General features: G+C 35.6%; 1 protein-coding gene across 2 annotated transcripts in view; it reads left to right on the forward strand.

Moving 5' to 3' along the window:
• Positions 1-19197, forward strand: part of RNF17 (ring finger protein 17) — a 159041-nt gene that overhangs the window by 107851 nt on the left and 31993 nt on the right. For both annotated transcript variants that reach the window (XM_045978212.1, XM_045978213.1), the window contains 4 exons: positions 1007-1296; positions 2853-3016; positions 16283-16402; positions 17378-17458. In XM_045978212.1, the coding sequence (XP_045834168.1) occupies positions 1007-1296; positions 2853-3016; positions 16283-16402; positions 17378-17458 (655 nt within the window). The remainder of the gene's footprint in view (positions 1-1006; positions 1297-2852; positions 3017-16282; positions 16403-17377; positions 17459-19197) is intronic.

Consider the following 19197-nt stretch of genomic DNA (forward strand, 5'->3'; position numbering starts at 1 on the left):
TTTCGGGTTCACTGGCTTTAGGCTAAAGCAGTTCCTTGATAAATGTTAAAGTGAAAAATACTAGGCAAGTTAATACTACTAACATCTGCCACTGTGGTATTCTCTACTGCTTTTACAGCCCCTAAACTACTAGCCATCTCAAAGCTAGGGACTAAGTGGGAACGATCTTAATTGAAATATTATGTGGCTATTTCATAAATGTTTATCTCTTTTTGAAAGAAAATGTAAGAAGAATACAAAATCCTATCTTCTAGGATTTTTTTTAATAGTAGACGTAACTTTTTTTTTTAAAACTGGAAGGGAATGATAGGAAGTAAAAAGAAAATTATGAATGAATATAGCATATTACCATTCTCTCCCTAGTACTGTATTTTTTAAGGGACTTATATTTGTATTATTTTGATAGAACATGTGCATGTTCTGTCTGTGGACTACATTAGAATCAACCTGAAGGGGGTGCCTGGATGGCTCACTTGGTTAAGCCTCTGCCTTCAGCTCAGGTCATGATCTCAGGGTCTTGGGATCGAGCAGAGCATCAGTCTGTCTGCTCGGCGGGGAGCCTGCTTCTCCCTCTCTCTCTGCCTGCCTCTCTACCTACTTCTGATCTCTCTCTCTGAAATAAATATATTAAATCTTTAAAAAAAAGAGAGAGAATCAACCTGAAGTAGTTGTATTTACCTTTAACATCTAGTTAATTGTATAATACTGATGATATACTTAATATGAAATTTTAAGACAGAGTAACATGTAAATATTAGTAATTTAAAACATTTAAGTGCAATTTATTAATTTTCTTCTCATCAGGCTCACTTACAGTTTAAAATAATTTTTATTATTACCTAAATTATGCTCATTTTATGTAACAAATTAGACTAATGTGTCCTAGACTAGAGCAAATATATTCTTTAAATTCCCAGTATATCTGAAGGACTCTTTTTATATTGCTTTCCACAGAATGTTTTTATTTGCTCATGTTTAGATATAATTTTTTTTTTGGATGTTACAGAATTACAAAATTAAATAATAGCTTTTCATCATCTGAGAAGTCTCCGGAAATCCCCTTGGAACAAGAAGACTCAATGGTTACTAAGTGTATTAAGATTAACTTTGACCCTGACAAAAAAGATGCTGATGTCATTAGTGAGTATAGGGTACCTGAATTTCAGCAGAAAATTCCGGAACCAAGAACCACTGGATGCTATAAACCACCAGCTATTCCTAACATGAAAGTATTTGAGGCAATTGTCAGCTGTATTGGCGATGATGGAACTATATTTGTAGTACCTAAATTGTCAGGTAATATATTTTATGTTATGTGGAATTAATCAGTACAAGGAGTAACTAGCAGCTCCAATTCTCTAGTAAGTTATAAGCTGAAATACCCTGGGCAAGATTTAACCTCATTTTCACAGGTTTGTTGTGAGGTTAAATGAAATAACTCAAACAAAGTGCTTTCCACATAAAAATCCTTTATTGAAACACTGGGAATAGACACTGGGCCTAAATTAAGCATGGGGGGTGTTTCCAGATTTGTAAGACCTGGCACTTACACAAGTTTGGAGGCTCTCTAAGAAAAAAGATACAAAAGTTTATATTTATTCAGAATAAGGACAGAAATCACAGTGGATGACTGGAGTTTGGGGCCCCTTTGAGAATATTCAAGTCCTTCCTGAGATTTGTGTACAAGTATTTCCTTACTACAACCTAGGTGTGTCCAGAATATAACTGACAATAACTCTAACACTCATGGGTCTTAAAGTTCCATTAAATCCATAGTAAGTCCACCTATGGATAGGTGGCTGTGAATTTGTTGAAATTTTTGTTTCACTTGTTGACCTCCTAAATACTGTTTTTTAACTCAAAAATCTGTGCAGTTGGCTATACTAGAAGAGAATAGTGTTTGAGACCTTTAGCAGTAGTACTTAATCCAGAAACTTTTCTTAACTTTTATATAGTCATAGCTAAAACTGGTTGACTACTATGTTTCAGGAAGTGTTCTGGATGTTTTACATTTAATCCTGCACAATACTGATAATGGAGATAAGTTCTATTATACCAGGTTTATAGAATAAACTGAAGCTTATGGAGGTAAAGGAACAACCCCAAAATCACAACTAAAGTGGTAGAACTCTTAATAGGAATTGACCCCACACTTTGCTTTCAGTGCTATATGGGGTTATGTATTTACTATGGAGTTGATGATCCAATTAGCAGTGAGTAGCAACATCAGAATTTTAATTTTATATCCCAGCATTATGCTGTATCTATCTAAGCATCAAGTAACACCTGACTTGTGTTCTATTTTACTTAGGTATGTTGGCAAAATGACTTATCTTAAAGTGGTAGTTCCTTTATATTAGGCTATCTAGTATGTGCTTAGAGCTTTTAATGATGATTTACTCCCAAAATAATGTTTGCATTTATAACCAGAGAACAGAATAGTTATTTACATGTTAGTAGTATGTTTTGAAACATATAGAAGCTATGACTGAATCAGATTTTTTTTTTAAAGATTTATTTATTTTAGGGAGGGAGAGAGAAGGCACATGCCCGCACATGGCGGGAGGGGCAGAGTTGGAGAGAGAGAGAGAGTCTCAGGGAGATTCCATGCTAATAGTGGCAGGGCTCAATCTCAGGATCCATGAGGCCATGACCTGAGCCTAAACTAAGAGCCAGATGCTTAACTGATTGAGCCACGCATGTGCCCTGACTGAATTAGATCTTTATTAAAGCTCTATTGATTCCTTATGCTATTGTCAAGGTGGTGAAATTATTAAAGTTTATTGATGATTTAATATGAAAACTATAGTAAATTCTTCCTAAATGCTTTCTATTTTTAATAATTTCTTCAGAACTCGAGCTAATAAAAATGATGAGTGAAATTCAAAATAATTTAAAATGCCTTGGTCTTTTGGAGCCTTATTTCTGGAAAAAGGGAGAAGCCTGTGCAGTAAGAGGATCAGATACTATGTGGTATCGAGGCAAGGTAATGGAAGTTGTTGGTGGCACAATCAAGGTGAGTCTGATACTCTTGTGACTAATTCAAAGCTAAATGCTATAATGTTAAGTGGTCTTAGTACATGAAAACTTAATACGTGAAAGTTTGATTAAAATCTGTATTAATGAGATCAGTTTTGTAGGAAGACCAATCAGATACATTACACACTTATTTATAACAAGAATTTTTATTTTGGGGGCACCTGGCTGGCTCAGTATTGTGTACAACTCTTAATCTCATTGTTGTAGATTTGAGCCCCACATTGGTACAGAGATTATTTATAAATAAATACTAATTTGGGGGATGCCCTGGGTGGCTGAGTCGGTTAAACATCTGCCTTCCATTCGGGTCATGATCCCAAGGACCAGCAACAGGGCTCCATGTTCAATAGGGAGTCTGCTTCTCCTTTTCTCTCTGCCCCTTGCACCCCCACCCCATGTTTGCTCTCTCTCTCTCTCTCAGATAAATAAAATCTTTTTAAAAATGTAATGTTTTGAAAAATAGTTTTTATCTTCAAGGTTTTTTTTTACTATTAGTATTATTAACTTGAACAACCAAAAGCCATTTTCAGGTAGGGACCTGGCCTCTGGTACTTTAATGGTCCACTTATTTGTAATTGGCAGCCCTATTTGTACACATAGTATTAAGTAAAACAACCTGTTTTTCAATATGTTGTATATTTCCTTAGTAAATTTGTTTACAGCTCAGCTAGTTAACCCTTTCACAATAATAGTTAATTTACCTTTCCAGAATAGTGAGATAGTACTTACCTGAGTTTCATCCAAAACTGTCAGAAAGAATTATTTTTTTAAACTTTGTATATAAAAATATAGATGAAAATACCTCCATTTACAGTGAATTAAGTAAAGCAATGAAATTGATAAAGTACTTCATAAGACATTTAGCACTTGAGACTTTTTGTTTTAGGAGAGGAGGAAAAAAGAAAAGTGCTTTGTTTCTACTTGAACAAGAATTTTATTATCTACTTGATGATACCTAACAATTACATAGCATGTTAGGTTGTTAAGCTTCTTGCACATGTGTGCATTCATATTTTTATGATTTGTTTCCAACAATCACAGAAGTAGATAATTCCCATTTTACCAATTAGAAAATTAACATTTAATTTTTTAATTTTTTTTTAATTTTTTTTTTTAAAGATTTTATTTTATTTATTTGACAGAGAGAGAGATCACAAGTAGGCAGAGAGGCAGGCAGAGAGAGAGGAGGAAGCAGGCTCCCCGCGGAGCAGAGAGCCCGATGCGGGGCTCGATCCCAGGACCCTGAGATCATGACCTGAGCCGAAGGCAGTGGCTTAATCCACTGAGCCACCCAGGCACCCCAGAAAATTAACATTTAGATTCAGTGGCATGCCCAGGGTCACCATATCAGTGGGTATTGATGCTGGAATTCATATCCATGCAGCTGATTGCTAAATTTCCAATCTAAGTGACATGCTGCTTCTGCTGGATTACAAGATTTAATTGATTTTAATAAAAGTAAAATGGTTTCAAATTTTCAGTATTTAGGCATAAGGATAAAGATTCATGTATCTATATGCAAATGAGTCCCATTTCACATATATTTGAATTTTTCAGGTAACCTCTTTTCTTTTTAATATAAAAGTAAACTAAAATCAAATTTTTATTAAGTTATCATAATTCATAAACTTTCCGTATATGGGATCCAAGTAAATAAGATAATGGTGAACCTTATTTTTCTCACACTAATATCTCTGTTTTAAAATTTTATTTAAAAGTAGTTTGATATATTTTTTTTAAGATTTTTTAAATTTTTGTTTGTCAGAGAGAGAGAAGCCGGCAGAGGGAGAAACAGGCTCCCACTCTGAGCAAGGAGCCCAATGCAGGACTTGATCCCCAGACCCTAGGATCATGACCTGAGCCAAAGGCAGAAACTTAACTGACTGAGGCACCCAGGTGTCCCTAAAAGTACTTTGATATTTTAATCAGTACTTTTTTTCCTAAGGTCATTTTACATTTCAAGTATACACAATAAATTTTTCATTCCTTAACATGATAATCTTTCAAAATTTATTCTATGATCTGCATTAAGAAATATTACATTAGAGGCAGCTGGCTCAGTCAGTGAAGCATGCAAGTCTTGATCTCAGGTTTGTGAGTTTGAGGCCCATGTTGGGTGTAGAGATTACTTAAAAATAAAATCTTAAAAAATATATTGCCTTAAAATATACTCACCCTAACTACCTATGATGTACTTCAGACACCTTTCATTCAGTTGTTTCATTTTTTAAAATGTTGATTGCCAAACCAACCCAATTATATAGTGATAGGTTAATTTCATTACATTGGGGCAAAAGAAATAACTTATTGATATTCCTTATTACTAAATTTAAAAGTTGAATTATCATAAAGAAATAAAGCATTTCAAAGACTGGCGTTCTGGGTTCTGGTTGCATTTGTAAGGAGCTTGGAAGTTGCCACATCATTCTAACAAGTAAAAAGCTCAACAAACTGAAAAATCAACAACTCTTCTTAAATTTATAACAGAGGGACTATACAAGGTAAACCACTGCTCCAAAGATTAGAGTCAGGCAAACATAGGGAGTCACAGCTTTTAAGAGCAGAAACTCAAAACTGGAACTGGAATTAAGGTATTGCTGGAGACTCAGTGTGGACAGCTCTGAAAGTTAAAAACTTCAGAGAGACCCAGTCCTAAGAAGGCACTCCACAATTCTGTGTCATTTATCTTCAGGTACTCAACCTGATTCTCACAATAAATATAAAGAAAAAGAAATCCCCTCATACTTCTGTCATCAGGAGCTTTTAAAATATGCCAGAGCATTCTGTCTTTTTGTAATAAGGGCTGCTTTCAGGAAAACTAGTTAATCGGGGCTTAACCAGATAGATTACCACCTGACTGACCTAGGAGAAAAGAAAACCAGGTGGTGGGTAATAGGGAGGGCACATATTGCATGGAGCACTGGGTGTGGTGCAAAAACAATGAATACTGTTACGCTGAAAAGAAAAAAAAAATGTACCCAATTCCAGTCAACTCTGGCCTTCCACATGGAAAAAAGGAAATACCCAACTCCAGCCCACTTTATCCATCCTCTTATACCTAAAAGAGAAGAACAAAACTGATACACTGTGAAATTTGCAATCTAGAGTCATAGTGTCACTAAAAGACTGAGACCTAATCATAGAGTTTCAAAACACTTCCCCTCCCTTCACACTTCACTATCACATTACTAAAGGCCTGTTTATAGCAGTTTCTTTTACATAGTACATCATATCCAACTATCAAGAAAAATTAATTACAGACAGAACAGTATGGTATTGGCATAAAAATAGACATGTAGATCAGTGGAACAGAATAGAAAGCCGGGAAATAAACTTATGCATATATGGTCAATTAATTTATGACAAAGGAGCCAAGAATATATACTGGGGAAAAGAAAGTCTCTTCAATAAATGGTATTGGAAAAACTGGGCAGCCACATGCAGAAGAATGAAACTGCATTATATCTTACACCATATACAAAACTTAATTCAAAATGGATCAAAGATTTAAAAAACATAAAGACCTGAAAACATAAAACTCCTGGAAGAAAACACAAGCAATAACTCTTTGACATGGGTCTTGGTGATTTTTCGTACACACCAAAAAGAAAGGTAGCCAAAGCAAAAATATACTGCTAGGACTACCTCAAACTAAAAAGAGCCTTCACAGCAAAGGAAACCATCAATAAAATGAAAAGGCAAATTACCAAATAAGAGAAAATATTTACAAATTGTTCCAATATTCAAAATATATAAAGAATCCATACAAAGCGGGGCACCTGGCTGGCTCAGTGGGTTAAAGCCTCTGCCTCCAGCTCAGGTCATGATCTCAGGGTCCTGGGATGGAGCCCTGCATCGGGCTCTGTGCTCAGCAGGGAGTCTGCTTCCCCCTCTCTGCCTACTTGTGATCTCTCTCTATCTATCTCTCTCTCAAATAAATAAAATCTTTGAAAAAAAAAATCCATTCAAAGCAATAGCAAAAAATCTGATTTAAAAGTCTGAAGAGACATTTATCCAAAAAAGATATACAGATGACCAGCACATGCATGAAGATGTGCTCAAAATCATTAATCTTTAGGGAAATGCAAACCGAAACCACAATATCACCTCACACCTGTTAGAATGACTTCTCAAAAAGGTAAGAAATAAGTGTTGATGAGAATGTGGAGAAAAGAGAACTCTTGTGCACTGTTGTTGAGAATGTAAATTTGTACAGCCACTATGGAAAACACTATGAAGTGTCCTCAAAAAATTAAAATAGAACTGTCATATCCAGAAATTCCACTTCTGGGTATTTTTCTGAAGGAAATGAAGACACTAAATAAAAAAGATAAGTGCACCCTTACGTTCATTGCAGCATTATTTACAATAGCCAAGATATTGAAAGGACCTAAGTGTCTCTTGATGAATGAATGGATAAGGAAAATGGGATATGTATACATATACATATATATACATCCATAAAGTGGGATATTATTCAGTCATTAAAAAGGAAATCTTGCTGTTCACTACAACATGAATGGACCTTGAGGTCATTTTGCTAAGTGAAATAAGTCCGAGAAAGACAAATACCATAAGATATCACTTGTGGAATATAAAAAAAATCATCAATATAAAAAAATAAGTTCAAGGATACAGAGAACAGATTGGTGGTTGCCAGAGGTGGAGAGCTGGCGGCATGCAGTGGGTGAAGGGATCAACAAGTATGAACTTCAAGCTATAAAATAAATCATGGTGATATAATGTACAGCATAGTGAACATAGTTAATGATGTATGTTTGAAAGTTGCTAAGAGTAAATCCTAAATTTTCATCACACACAAAAATATTTATGTAATTTCCTTACACCACACATGAAAATAGACTCAAAATGGATGAAGAACCTCAATGTGAGAAAGGAATCCATCAAAATCCTTGAGGAGAACACAGGCAGCAACCTCTTTGACATCAGCCACAGCAATTTCTTTCTAGGAACATCGCCAAAGGCAAGGGAAGCAAGGGCAAAAATGAACTATTGGGATTTCATCAAGATCAAAAGCTTTTGCACAGCAAAGGAAACAGTTAACAAAACCAAAGACAACTTACAGAATGGGAGAAGATATTTGCAAATGACATATCAGATAAAGGGCTAGTGTTCAAAATCTATAAGGAACTTAGCAAACTCAACACCCAAAGAACAAATAATCCAATCGAGAAATGGGCAGAAGAAATGAACAGACATTTCTGCAAAGAAGACATCCAGATGGCCAACAGACACATGAAAAAGTGCTCCACGTCACTCGGCATCAGGGAAATACAAATGAAAACCACAATGAGATATCACCTCACAGCAGTCAGAATGGCTAAAGTTAACAAGTCAGGAAATGACAGATGCTGGCAAGGATGAGGAGAAAGGGGAACCCTCCTCCACTGTTGGTGGGAATGCAAGCTGGTGCAACCACTCAAACAGCATGGAGATTCCTCAAAAAGTTGAAAATAGAGCTACCCTATGACCCAGCAATCGCACCACTGGGTATTTACCCTAAAGATATAAATGCAGTGACCCGAAGGGGTACGTGCACCCAAATGTTTATAGCAGCAATGTCCACAATAGCCAATCCAATTGCCAAACTATGGAAAGACCCTAGATGTCCATCAACAGATGAATGGATAAAGAAGATGTGGTATATATATACAATGGAATACTATGCAGCCATCAAAAGAAATGAAATCTTGCCATTTGCAATGGCGTGGATGGAACTAGAGGGTATTATGCTTAGCGAAATAATCAATCGGAGAAAGACAACTATCATATGATCTCCCCGATATGAGGAATTTGAGATGAAATGTGGGGGTTTGGGAGGTAGGAAAAGAATAAATGAAACAAGATGGAATCGGGAGGGAGACAAGCCTTAAGAGACTCTTAATCTCACAAAACAAACTGAGGGGGGCCTGGAGGAGTGGGGTAGGGAGAGGGTAGTGGGGTTATGGACATTGGGAGTGTATGTGCTATGGTGAGTGCTGTGAAGTGTGTAAACCTGGCGATTCACAGACCTGTACCCCTGGGGCAAAAAATACATTATATGGTTATAGAAAAATAAAAAATATTTATGTAAGGCAATGGATATTAACTAAATTTATTGTGGTGATCATCTCACAGTGTATATAAAAATCAAGTCTTTGTGCTGTATCCCTGAAACTAATATAATGTTATATGTCAATTAAACCCAAATAAATTTTAAGTTTTATAAAAGGAAAAAAATCACAAGGCATACTAAAAAGGCAAAAAAGACGACTGGAAGAGATACAGACATATCAGAACAAGACCTGACAGGGATGATGGGATTATTAGAATGAGAATTTAAAACAACTGTGATTAATATGCTAAGGCCTCTCATGGATATAGTAGGATGTGCAAGAACAATGCACAGTGTAAGCAGAGAGAGAAAAATACTTAAATAAAAAACAGAAAAGTAGAGATCAAAAATATACAAAGAAAAATGAAGAATGCATTTGATGGGCTTATTGTAGACTGGACACATGATATGTATATCAATAGAGACCTCTAAAATTGAAAAGTAAAGAAAACAATGACCGAAGAAAACAGAACCAAATACCCAAGGACCCAACCAAATACCCAAATATTGGGAGAATAAAGTAGAGGAATAAAGAAGTATTTGAAACAATTATGACTGAGAATTCCCCCCAGATTAATGTCACTCAACCACAGATCCAGGAACTAAAAGAATACCAACTAAGATAAATGCAAAAACAAAAACAAAGCAAAGAAGCAAGCAAAAAACTACACCTGGGCATATCATTTCAAACTACAGAAAATCAAAGTTAAAGGAAAAAACAAATAAACCAGAGGGGGAAAAAGCACCTCACATATAGAGGAACAAAGATAAGAATTACATCCAACTTCTCCTCAAAAGCCATATAAAGAAGAAAGTGGATTGAAATATTTAAAATCTTGAGAAAAACACCCCAACAACCTAGAATTCTGTACCCTCTGAAGTTACCTTTCAAACTGAGAAGCAAAAATTGAACTTGTTGCTAGTAGACCTGCCTTGCAGAAATATTTTTAAAAATTCATTAAAAAGAAAGAAAATAATAAAGGTCAGAAACTCAGATCTACATAAAGAGAACTAAAGAAAGAATAGTGAAGATAAAATAAAACTTATAGTGGGGTGCCTGGGTGGCTCAGTCAGTTAAGTGTCTGATTTTAAATTTCAGCTCAGGTCATAATCTCAGAGTCATGATACTGAGCTTCACATCAGGCTCCACACTAAGTGCACAGCGTACTTAAAAGATTTTCTCTTTCCATCTCCCTCTTCCCTTCTCTGCTTGTGCTTCTCTCTAAAAAATAAATAAATAAATAAAACTTGTAGTTTTCTTATTCTTAATTGATGTAGCATAATAGTTCAAAGTAATAGGAGCAATGTATTCAACTACATATGTATATACCATGTACATATACCATATGCATAGATATATGCATGCTTAATTAAAAGTATAATCAATGACAATGGTACAATGAATGGAAGAGAGTAATGTACTCATAATACCTGTAAAATGACATAATGTTATTTGAAAGTATCCTTGGGTTCATGAAAATGTTTAATAATAATAATAATTCAGTATAATAGCAAACTGAATGGAAACCACTAAAAATGCTTTTCCCCCCTTGTGGAAAAAAGGGGAGAATGCAACTTTCTTTTTTGTAAATGTAAGTTCAGTTAGCAAGCATATAATACACAATTAGTTTTTGATGTAATGCTTTTTAAAAACTATAATTGATACACCTTTTAAACAAACACAAACAGAAAATGGAATCATTTTGTATATGTACCACATCTTCCTTATCCATTCATCCGTTGAAGGGCATCTTGGTTCTTTCCACAGTTTGGCGACCGTGGCCATTGCTGCAATAAACATTGGGGTACAGATGGCTCTTCTTTTCACTACATCTGTATCTTTAGGGTAAATACCCAGCAGTGCAATTGCAGGGTCATAGGGAAGCTCTATTCTTAATTTCTTGAGGAATCTCCACACTGTTCTCCAAAGTGGCTGCACCAACTTGCATTCCCACCAACAGTGTAAGAGGGTTCCCCTTTCTCCACATCCTCTCCAACACACGTTGTTTCCTGTCTTGCTAATTTTGGCCATTCTAACTGGTGTCAGGTAGTATCTCAATGTAGTTTTAATTTGAATCTCCTTGATGGCTAGTGATGATGAACATTTTTTCATGTGTCTCATAGCCATTTGTATGTCTTCATTGGAGAAGTGTCTGTTCATATCTTCTGCCCATTTTTGGATATGATTATCTGTTTTGTGTGTGTTGAGTTTGAGGAGTTCTTTATAGATCTTGGATATCAGCCTTTTGTCTGTACTGTCATTTGCAAATATCTTCTCCCATTCCGTGGGTTGCCTTTTTGTTTTGTTGACTGTTTCCTTTGCTGTGCAGAAGCTTTTGATCTTGAGGAAGTCCCAAAAGTTTCGCTTTTGTTTCCTTGGCCTTTGGAGACATATCTTGAAAGAAGTTGCTGTGGCTGATATCGAAGAGGTTACTGCCTATGTTCTCCTCTAGTATTCTGATGGATTCCTGTCTCACGTTGAGGTCTTTCATCCATTTCGAGTTTATCTTTGTGTACGGTGTAAGAGAATGGTCGAGTTTCATTCTTCTACATATCGCTGTCCAGTTTTCCCAGCACCATTTATTGAAGAGACTGTCTTTTTTCCATTGTATATTTTTTCCTGTTTTGTCGAAGATTATTTGACCATAGAGTTGAGCGTCCATATCTGGGCTCTCTACTCTGTTCCACTGGTCTATGTGTCTGTTTTTATGCCAGTACCACGCTGTCTTGGTGATCACAGCTTTGTAGTAAATCTTGAAATCAGGTAACGTGATGCCACCAGTTTTGTTTTTGTTTTTCAACCTTTCCTTAGAAATTCGGGGTCTCTTCTGATTTCATACAAATTTTAGGATTATTTGCTCCAGCTCTTTGAAAAATACCGGTGGAATTTTGATCGGAATGGCATTAAAAGTATAGATTGCTCTAGGCAGTGTAGACATTTTAACAATGTTTATTCTTTCAATCCAAGAGCATGGAACGGTCTTCCATCTTTATGTGTCTTCTTCAATTTCTTTCATGAGTGTTCTGTAGTTCCTCGAGTACAGATCCTTTACCTCTTTGGTTAGGTTTATTCCCAGGTATCTTATGGTTCTTGGTGCTATAGTAAATGGAATCGATTCTCTAATTTCCCTTTCGTATTTTCATTGTTAGTGTATAAGAAAGCCACTGATTTCTGTACATTGACTTTGTATCCTGCCATGTTACTGAATTGCTGTATGAGTTCTAGTAGTTTGGGGGTGGAGTCTTTGGGGTTTTCCATATAAAGAATCATGTCATCGGCGAAGAGAGAGAGTTTGACTTCTTCCTTGCCAATTTGGATACCTTTTATTTCTTTTTGTTGTCCAATTGCCATTGCTAGGACTTCTAATACTATGTTGAACAAGAGTGGTGAGAGTGGGCATCCTTGTCGTGTTCCTGATCTCAACGGGAAGGCTGCAAGCTTTTTCCCATTGAGGATGATATTTGCTGTGGGTCTTTCATAGATAGATTTTATGAAGTTCAGGAATGTTCCCTCTATCCCTATACTTTGAAGCGTTTTCATCAGGAACGGATGCTGGATTTTGTCAAATGCTTTTTCTGCATCAATTGAGAGGACCATGTGGTTCTTCTCTCTTCTCTTATTGATTTGTTCTATCACATTGATTGATTTGCGAATGTTGAACCAACCTTGCAACCCAGGGATGAATCCCACCTGGTCTATATAAAAAATTCAAACTCAACACCCAACAAACAGATAAGTCAAAAAATGGGCAGAAGATATGAACAGATAACTTCTCCAGTGAAGACATACAAATGGCTAGCAGAGATATGAAAATTGTTCATCATCATTAGCCATCAGAGAAATTCAAATCAAAACCACATTAAGATACTGTAACCTTACACCAGTTAGAATGGCAAAAATTAACAAGGCAAGAAACAAAAGTGTTTGAGAGGATGTAGAGAAAGGGGATCCCTCTTACACAGTTGGTGGAAATGCAAGTTGGTGCAGCCACTTTAGAAAGCAGTGTGGAGATTCCTCAAAAAATTAAAAATTGAGCTACCCTATGACCCTGCAATTGCACTACTGGGTATTTACCCCAAAGATACAGATGTAGTAAAGAGAAGGGCCACAGGTACCCCAATAATATTCATAGCAGCAGTGTCCACAATAGCTAAACTATGGAAAGAACCAAGATGCCCTTCAACAGACAAATGAATAAAGAAGATGTGGTCTATATATACAATGGAATATTACTCAGCCATCCGAAAGGATGACTATCCAGCTTTTGCATCAACATGGATGGGACTGGTGGAGATAATGTTGATTGAAATAAGTCAAGCAGAGAAAGTCAATTATCATATGGTTTCACTTACTTGTGGAACATACGGAATAACATGGAATACATTAGGAGAATTAAAGGAAAAGTGAATTGTGGGAAATCGGAGGGGGAGATGAACCATGAGAGACTCTGGACTCCGAGAAACAAACTGAGGGGGAGGGAGGTGAGGAATGGATAAGCCTGGTGGGAGATATTAAAGAAGGCACATATTGCATGGAGCACTGGGTTTTATATGTAAACAATGAATCTTGGAACAGTACCTCCAAAACTAATGATGTATGGTGACTTACATAATACAGTAAAAAAGGAAAATCAATTTTCCAAGTTTCCACCTTAGAAAAATTAAATCCATAGTAAACTGGAAAAAAAATTATTTGAGCAGGAATCAATAAAAGTGAAAACAGGAAATCAAAAAAGAAAAGCTATGAGATTGAAAGTCATTTCATTGAAAAGATGAATAAGCTTCCAGCCAGGCTAAGAAAAAAGGGGACACAAATTACTAATATCAGAAATGAAAGGAGATATCAACAAATTTAAGCACGTCAAAAGATAAGGAATACTATGAATAGCTCTGTGCCTAAGGATTTGATAACCTAGATGAACTGGACAAATTCCTTAAATGATACAATCTGCCAAAACACACCAGAAGAAATAGAAAATCCAAATAGGCCTATATCTGATAAAGAAATTGAGTCAGTAATAACCTTCTAAAACAAGAACACATGGCCCATATGGATTCATTGGTGAATTCAACCAAATATTTAGGGAAGATACTTTACATCTTCTTTACAATCTCTTTCAGGGGATAGAAGACTAGGGAAAACTTCCTTATTCCTTCTATGAGGCTAGCATTACTGTAATACCAAAACCAGGCAATGACATTATAAGAAAAGAAGGTTACACACCAGTGTCTCAGGAATATACATGCAAAAATCCTCAACAAAATATTAGTAAATCAAATCCACAATGTATAAAAATAATTATATATATATATGTCATGACCAGATGGTCGTTACCCCAGGTATTCAAGGCTGATTCAACATTTGAAAATCAGTTAATGTAATCTACACATTAATAGGCTAAAAAAGAAAAATCATATGATCATATCAGTAGACGTAGAAACTTTTGAGAGGATCCAATACCCACTGATGCTTAAAAAAAAAAACAAACCACACAACTGTAATAGGAGCAGAGGGGAACTTCTTTCTTGATAAAAACTAACAATGAAAAACCTATAGCTAACATCATACTTAATGGTGAGAACCTCAAGACTTTCCCACTAAGGTCAGGAGCAAGAATGTTCCCTCTTACAGCTCCTTTTCAACATCATACAAGGAGTACTAGGTAATGCAATAAGATAAAAGATAAACAGATTGGGAAGGGAGAAATAAAACTTGGTTCACAGATGACATGTTTATCTAAAAAAGGCAAAAGAATCAACAAAATTCCTGAACTATAAACAATTATAACAAGGTTTCAGGATATAAGGTTAACATACAAAAGTATCAATTTCCTGTAGATCAGCAATGAACATGTAGAAACTGAAATTAAGAATACAACACTATTAACATTAGCAACCCAAAAAACAAAATACTTAAGTATAACTGTAACAGAATATGTAGAAAATCTATATGAGGAAAACTACAAAACTCTGATGAATAAAATAAAAATGAGCAGAGGGATATTCCATGTTCATGAATTGGAAGACTCACTATTGTCAAAATGTCAGTTCTTCCCAACTTAACTTGTAGATTCAGTGCAATCCCAATCAAAATCTCAGCAGGTTATTTTGTGGATATCAACAAATTGATTTTAAAGTTTATATAGAGCGGCAAAAGACCCAGAATAGTCGACAGAATATTAAAGGAAAATAGCAAAGTCAGAAGACTGATGCCACCTGACTGCAAGACTTACTATAAAATTATAGTAATGGAGACAATGTGGTATTAGCAAAACAACAAATGCATCAGTGGAATGGAATAGAGAGCCTCGAAATAGACCCATGTAAATGTAGTCAACTCATCTTTGACAAAGAAGTAAAGGCAATACAACTAAGCAAAGATGGTCTTTTCAACAAATGCTGGTGGAACAGGTGGACATCCGCATGTACATCCACATCCACATGAATCTAGACTTTTACACTCTTACTCCCTTCACAAAAATTAACTCAAAATGGATCACACACCTAAATGTAAAACACAAAACTATAAAACTCCTAGAAGATAACAGAGAAACCCTCAGTGACCTTGGGTATGGTAATGACTTTTTAGATATAGCACCAAAGACATGTCCCACAAAAGAAGTAAGAGATAAGCTGGACTTCATTTAAATTAAAAACTTCCCCTCTGTTACAGCCAGCATCAAAAGAATGAGAAGACAAGCCATACAGTGGGGGAAAATATTTGCAAAAGATATATCTGGTAAAGGACTATTATCCAAAGTGTACAAAAGACTCTTAAAATTCAACAAGAAAGCAAACCATTTTATTCCTTTATTAAATGTAAATCAGTGCTTCTAAAATACTTAGAGAAACAAAATTAAATTGTCTTCAAAAAGAAATTCTTAAGGAATGTATAAATCTAATAAAACTCTCTTTAAAAAAAAACTTTGGTTTATGCATAAAGAAATTTTGACAATGAAATTTAATACATACATTATGGAATGAGGGAGTTCTGTGGGTTTTTTTTATCCGGAGATTATTCAAATCCAGATTTAGGTATTTTTCTAGAATGTCTGGTATTTCAGACCCTTCTGGCCCCTAGTTTTTAATAGTAAATTTAAATTATACATTTTATTTATTCTGTTTCAGGTACAATATTTGGATCATGGATTTACCGAGAAAATTCCACAATGTCATCTTTACCCCATTTTACTGTACCCTGATACACCCCAGTTTTGTATTCCATGTCAGCTCTATAATACCAAACCTGTGAGTAAATTGTAATTTGTGGGATGATTAATCTTAAATACTGTCTTTTTTATTAACAATTTTCTAGAAATTAGAATGTAAGATGATATCCCTTTCAGTTGCAGCAAAAATAATAAAATACTTAGAAATAAGTTTAATAAGACAACTAAAGGGCCTTTATGAGGAGCACTACAAAATCGTACTGAAGGATATAAAAAATCATATAGTGAGGAAACCTAGTATCTTCATAGATGGGAAAGTGTAAATTGTTAAAATATAGCTATTTCTTCATCAAATAAAATCATAACAGATTGGAAGCTGGAAATCAGGTAAAGGAATGGCATTTTAATTATCTCTTGCTGCATAACAAATTGAGCTAAAACTTAGTGGACTAAATTAACAATAAACTTACCTTCCCTTATAAAATTTTTGTGGCTCCGGCTCCCTAGTGATGCTGCAGTGAATATCCACGAGAGGTTCAGACATCTAAGGGTTCGCTGGAATAGAGGAGCCACCGATAGCTTTCACGTGGCATTGGCAGATTGAGGCTCTTCAGTGGCTTGCGGCAGGAGGCCCCAATTCTTTGCCATGTAAACCTCAACATAAAAACACAACAATCACTGCTCCTTAGTAAATACATATCATAGGCATTAGGAAAGTACCATGTTGACATATTGGTGTTTAAAAAAAGGGTTTTAAAAAAAAATAAAAAAATAAAAAAAGGGTTTTGTGATGCTTTGTTTTTAATGTAGGTTTATATTTTTAAAGCATTCAATGCTTCAAGAGAAAACTATTGTGGAACTCCAGGCAAATTATTAGTTTCTTCAGATCATTTTTATCATATACCCATGATATTCTCTTAAAACTACTTGTACATTTTATACTATTATCTACTGTTAACCTGAGTATGGCTACTTCTGTATTTCTTTATCTGCCTTCTGCTCTGTCCTATATTTTGAAAGTGTGAAAGAATCTGAGTTTATTAATCCCAAATAGGTTGGGAATGTGTGGCAACCAGATGCCATAGAACTCCTTCAGGAACTGCTTTCAAAGAGAGAGGTGGAAATTCACATTATGGTAATGTATATTTACAGCATATATTGTGGATTTAAATTATTTGCTATAAAGTGTTATCAGTAACATAATTTGAGGGATATTTTTAAAAAATATTTATTTATTTATTTGACAGAGAGATCACAAGTAGGCAGAGAGGTGGGCAGAGAGAGAGAGGAAGGAAAGCAGGCTCCCTGCTGAGCAGAGAGCCAGATGTGGGGCTCAATCCCAGGACCCTGGGATCATGACCTGAGCCAAAGGCAGAGGCTTTAATCCACTGAGCCACCCAGGCGCCCCTGAGGGATATTTTTATGATGAGCCATGTTCCTGTGTGAATATAATTTATTCATTAATACGGAAAAGTTACCAGTTAGGTTTCTGGGCTTATTTTAAATAAACCTAATTTTGAGCAAGTTCCTGAGAACTTCCATAAGTACTGAAGTCAGTAATCTGAAAGATTCTTTATCAGCAACAGGGAGCAGCATCAAAGAACTGGAATTGTTTATAAACACATATAGTAGTTTTCAGGATGTTATCATGTATGTAGCACTGTGTTAGGTGCAGGTAATTATCTAGTTAGTGAAACAACTAGATACGGGACAAAAACCTAAAAATTACACACTACAAAGTAACATACCGAGAGCCAAGTGATAAAAAGAGTAAATGTGTGGAAAGAGCCGAGATTCCCTTCAACAGACAAATGGATAAAGATGTGGTCCATATATACAATGGAATATTATGCCTCCATGAGAAAGGATGAATACCCAACTTTTGTATCAGCATGGACAGGACTGGAGGACGTTATGCTGATCAAAATAAGTCAAGTAGAGAAAGTCAATTATCATATGGTTTCACTTACTTTGTGGAGCATAAGGAATAACACGGAGGACATTAGGTGAAGGAAAGGAAAGGTGACTTGGGGGAAATTGGAGAGGGAGACAAACCATGAGAGATTGTGGACTCTGAGAAACAAAACTGAGGGTTTTGGGATAGGTGAGCTTGGTGGTGGGTATTAAGGAGGGCCCGTATTGCATGGAGCACTGGGTGTGATAAATAAATGATGAATCTTGGAACACTGAAAAAGTAAAATTAAGTTTAAAAAAAAAAGAGTAAGTGTGATAGGAATTCAGAGATGGAAGAAAAGATGGAAAATTTCTCCTGACCAGGGAAATGGAATGCACAAGTAAACACAGAGAGACAGAACTGGGCATGGCACGTTGAGGAATTAGTTGCTAGAATAATAGAATGTAATAATAGTAGAATTATAACGGCTAGATTAATAGAGGTTTTATGGGGAAAAATAGTGGTGAATAGGATTTAAGAGAGATAAAAGTCAACCATTGGCACACTACATCAAGAACTAGTGATATATTGTATGGTGACTAACATAACACAATAAAAAATAAATAACCACCAAAAAAGTCAATCATTGGAGCCCTATTGGAGTTTTTTGAGCAGTGAGGTGATAAGTTTAATCTGCAGCTGTGTCTGAGGATTCCAGTGGTAAGGTACAAAACTGTAAGGAAAGTATTTCTGTATGAAAGGTGTAATTATAGGAAGATAAAGACTTACCAAGAACCACAGACCCACTTACATAAAACAGGGGAGAAGTTTTACTGTTGCTGATATTAGTACCATGAGCCCCTGTCTGGTTACTTATAGCCTCTGTGGAAATTCATGGCAGTTGAAATTTTTTAGTTTATCAAGGTAGCTTTCTTTGCTGCTTATCTTAACACAGGAGAGCAATTTGTAGTATACCTAAG

This window comes from Meles meles, chromosome 14 (assembly GCF_922984935.1).
Source record: "Meles meles chromosome 14, mMelMel3.1 paternal haplotype, whole genome shotgun sequence".
NCBI lineage: Eukaryota > Metazoa > Chordata > Mammalia > Carnivora > Mustelidae > Meles > Meles meles.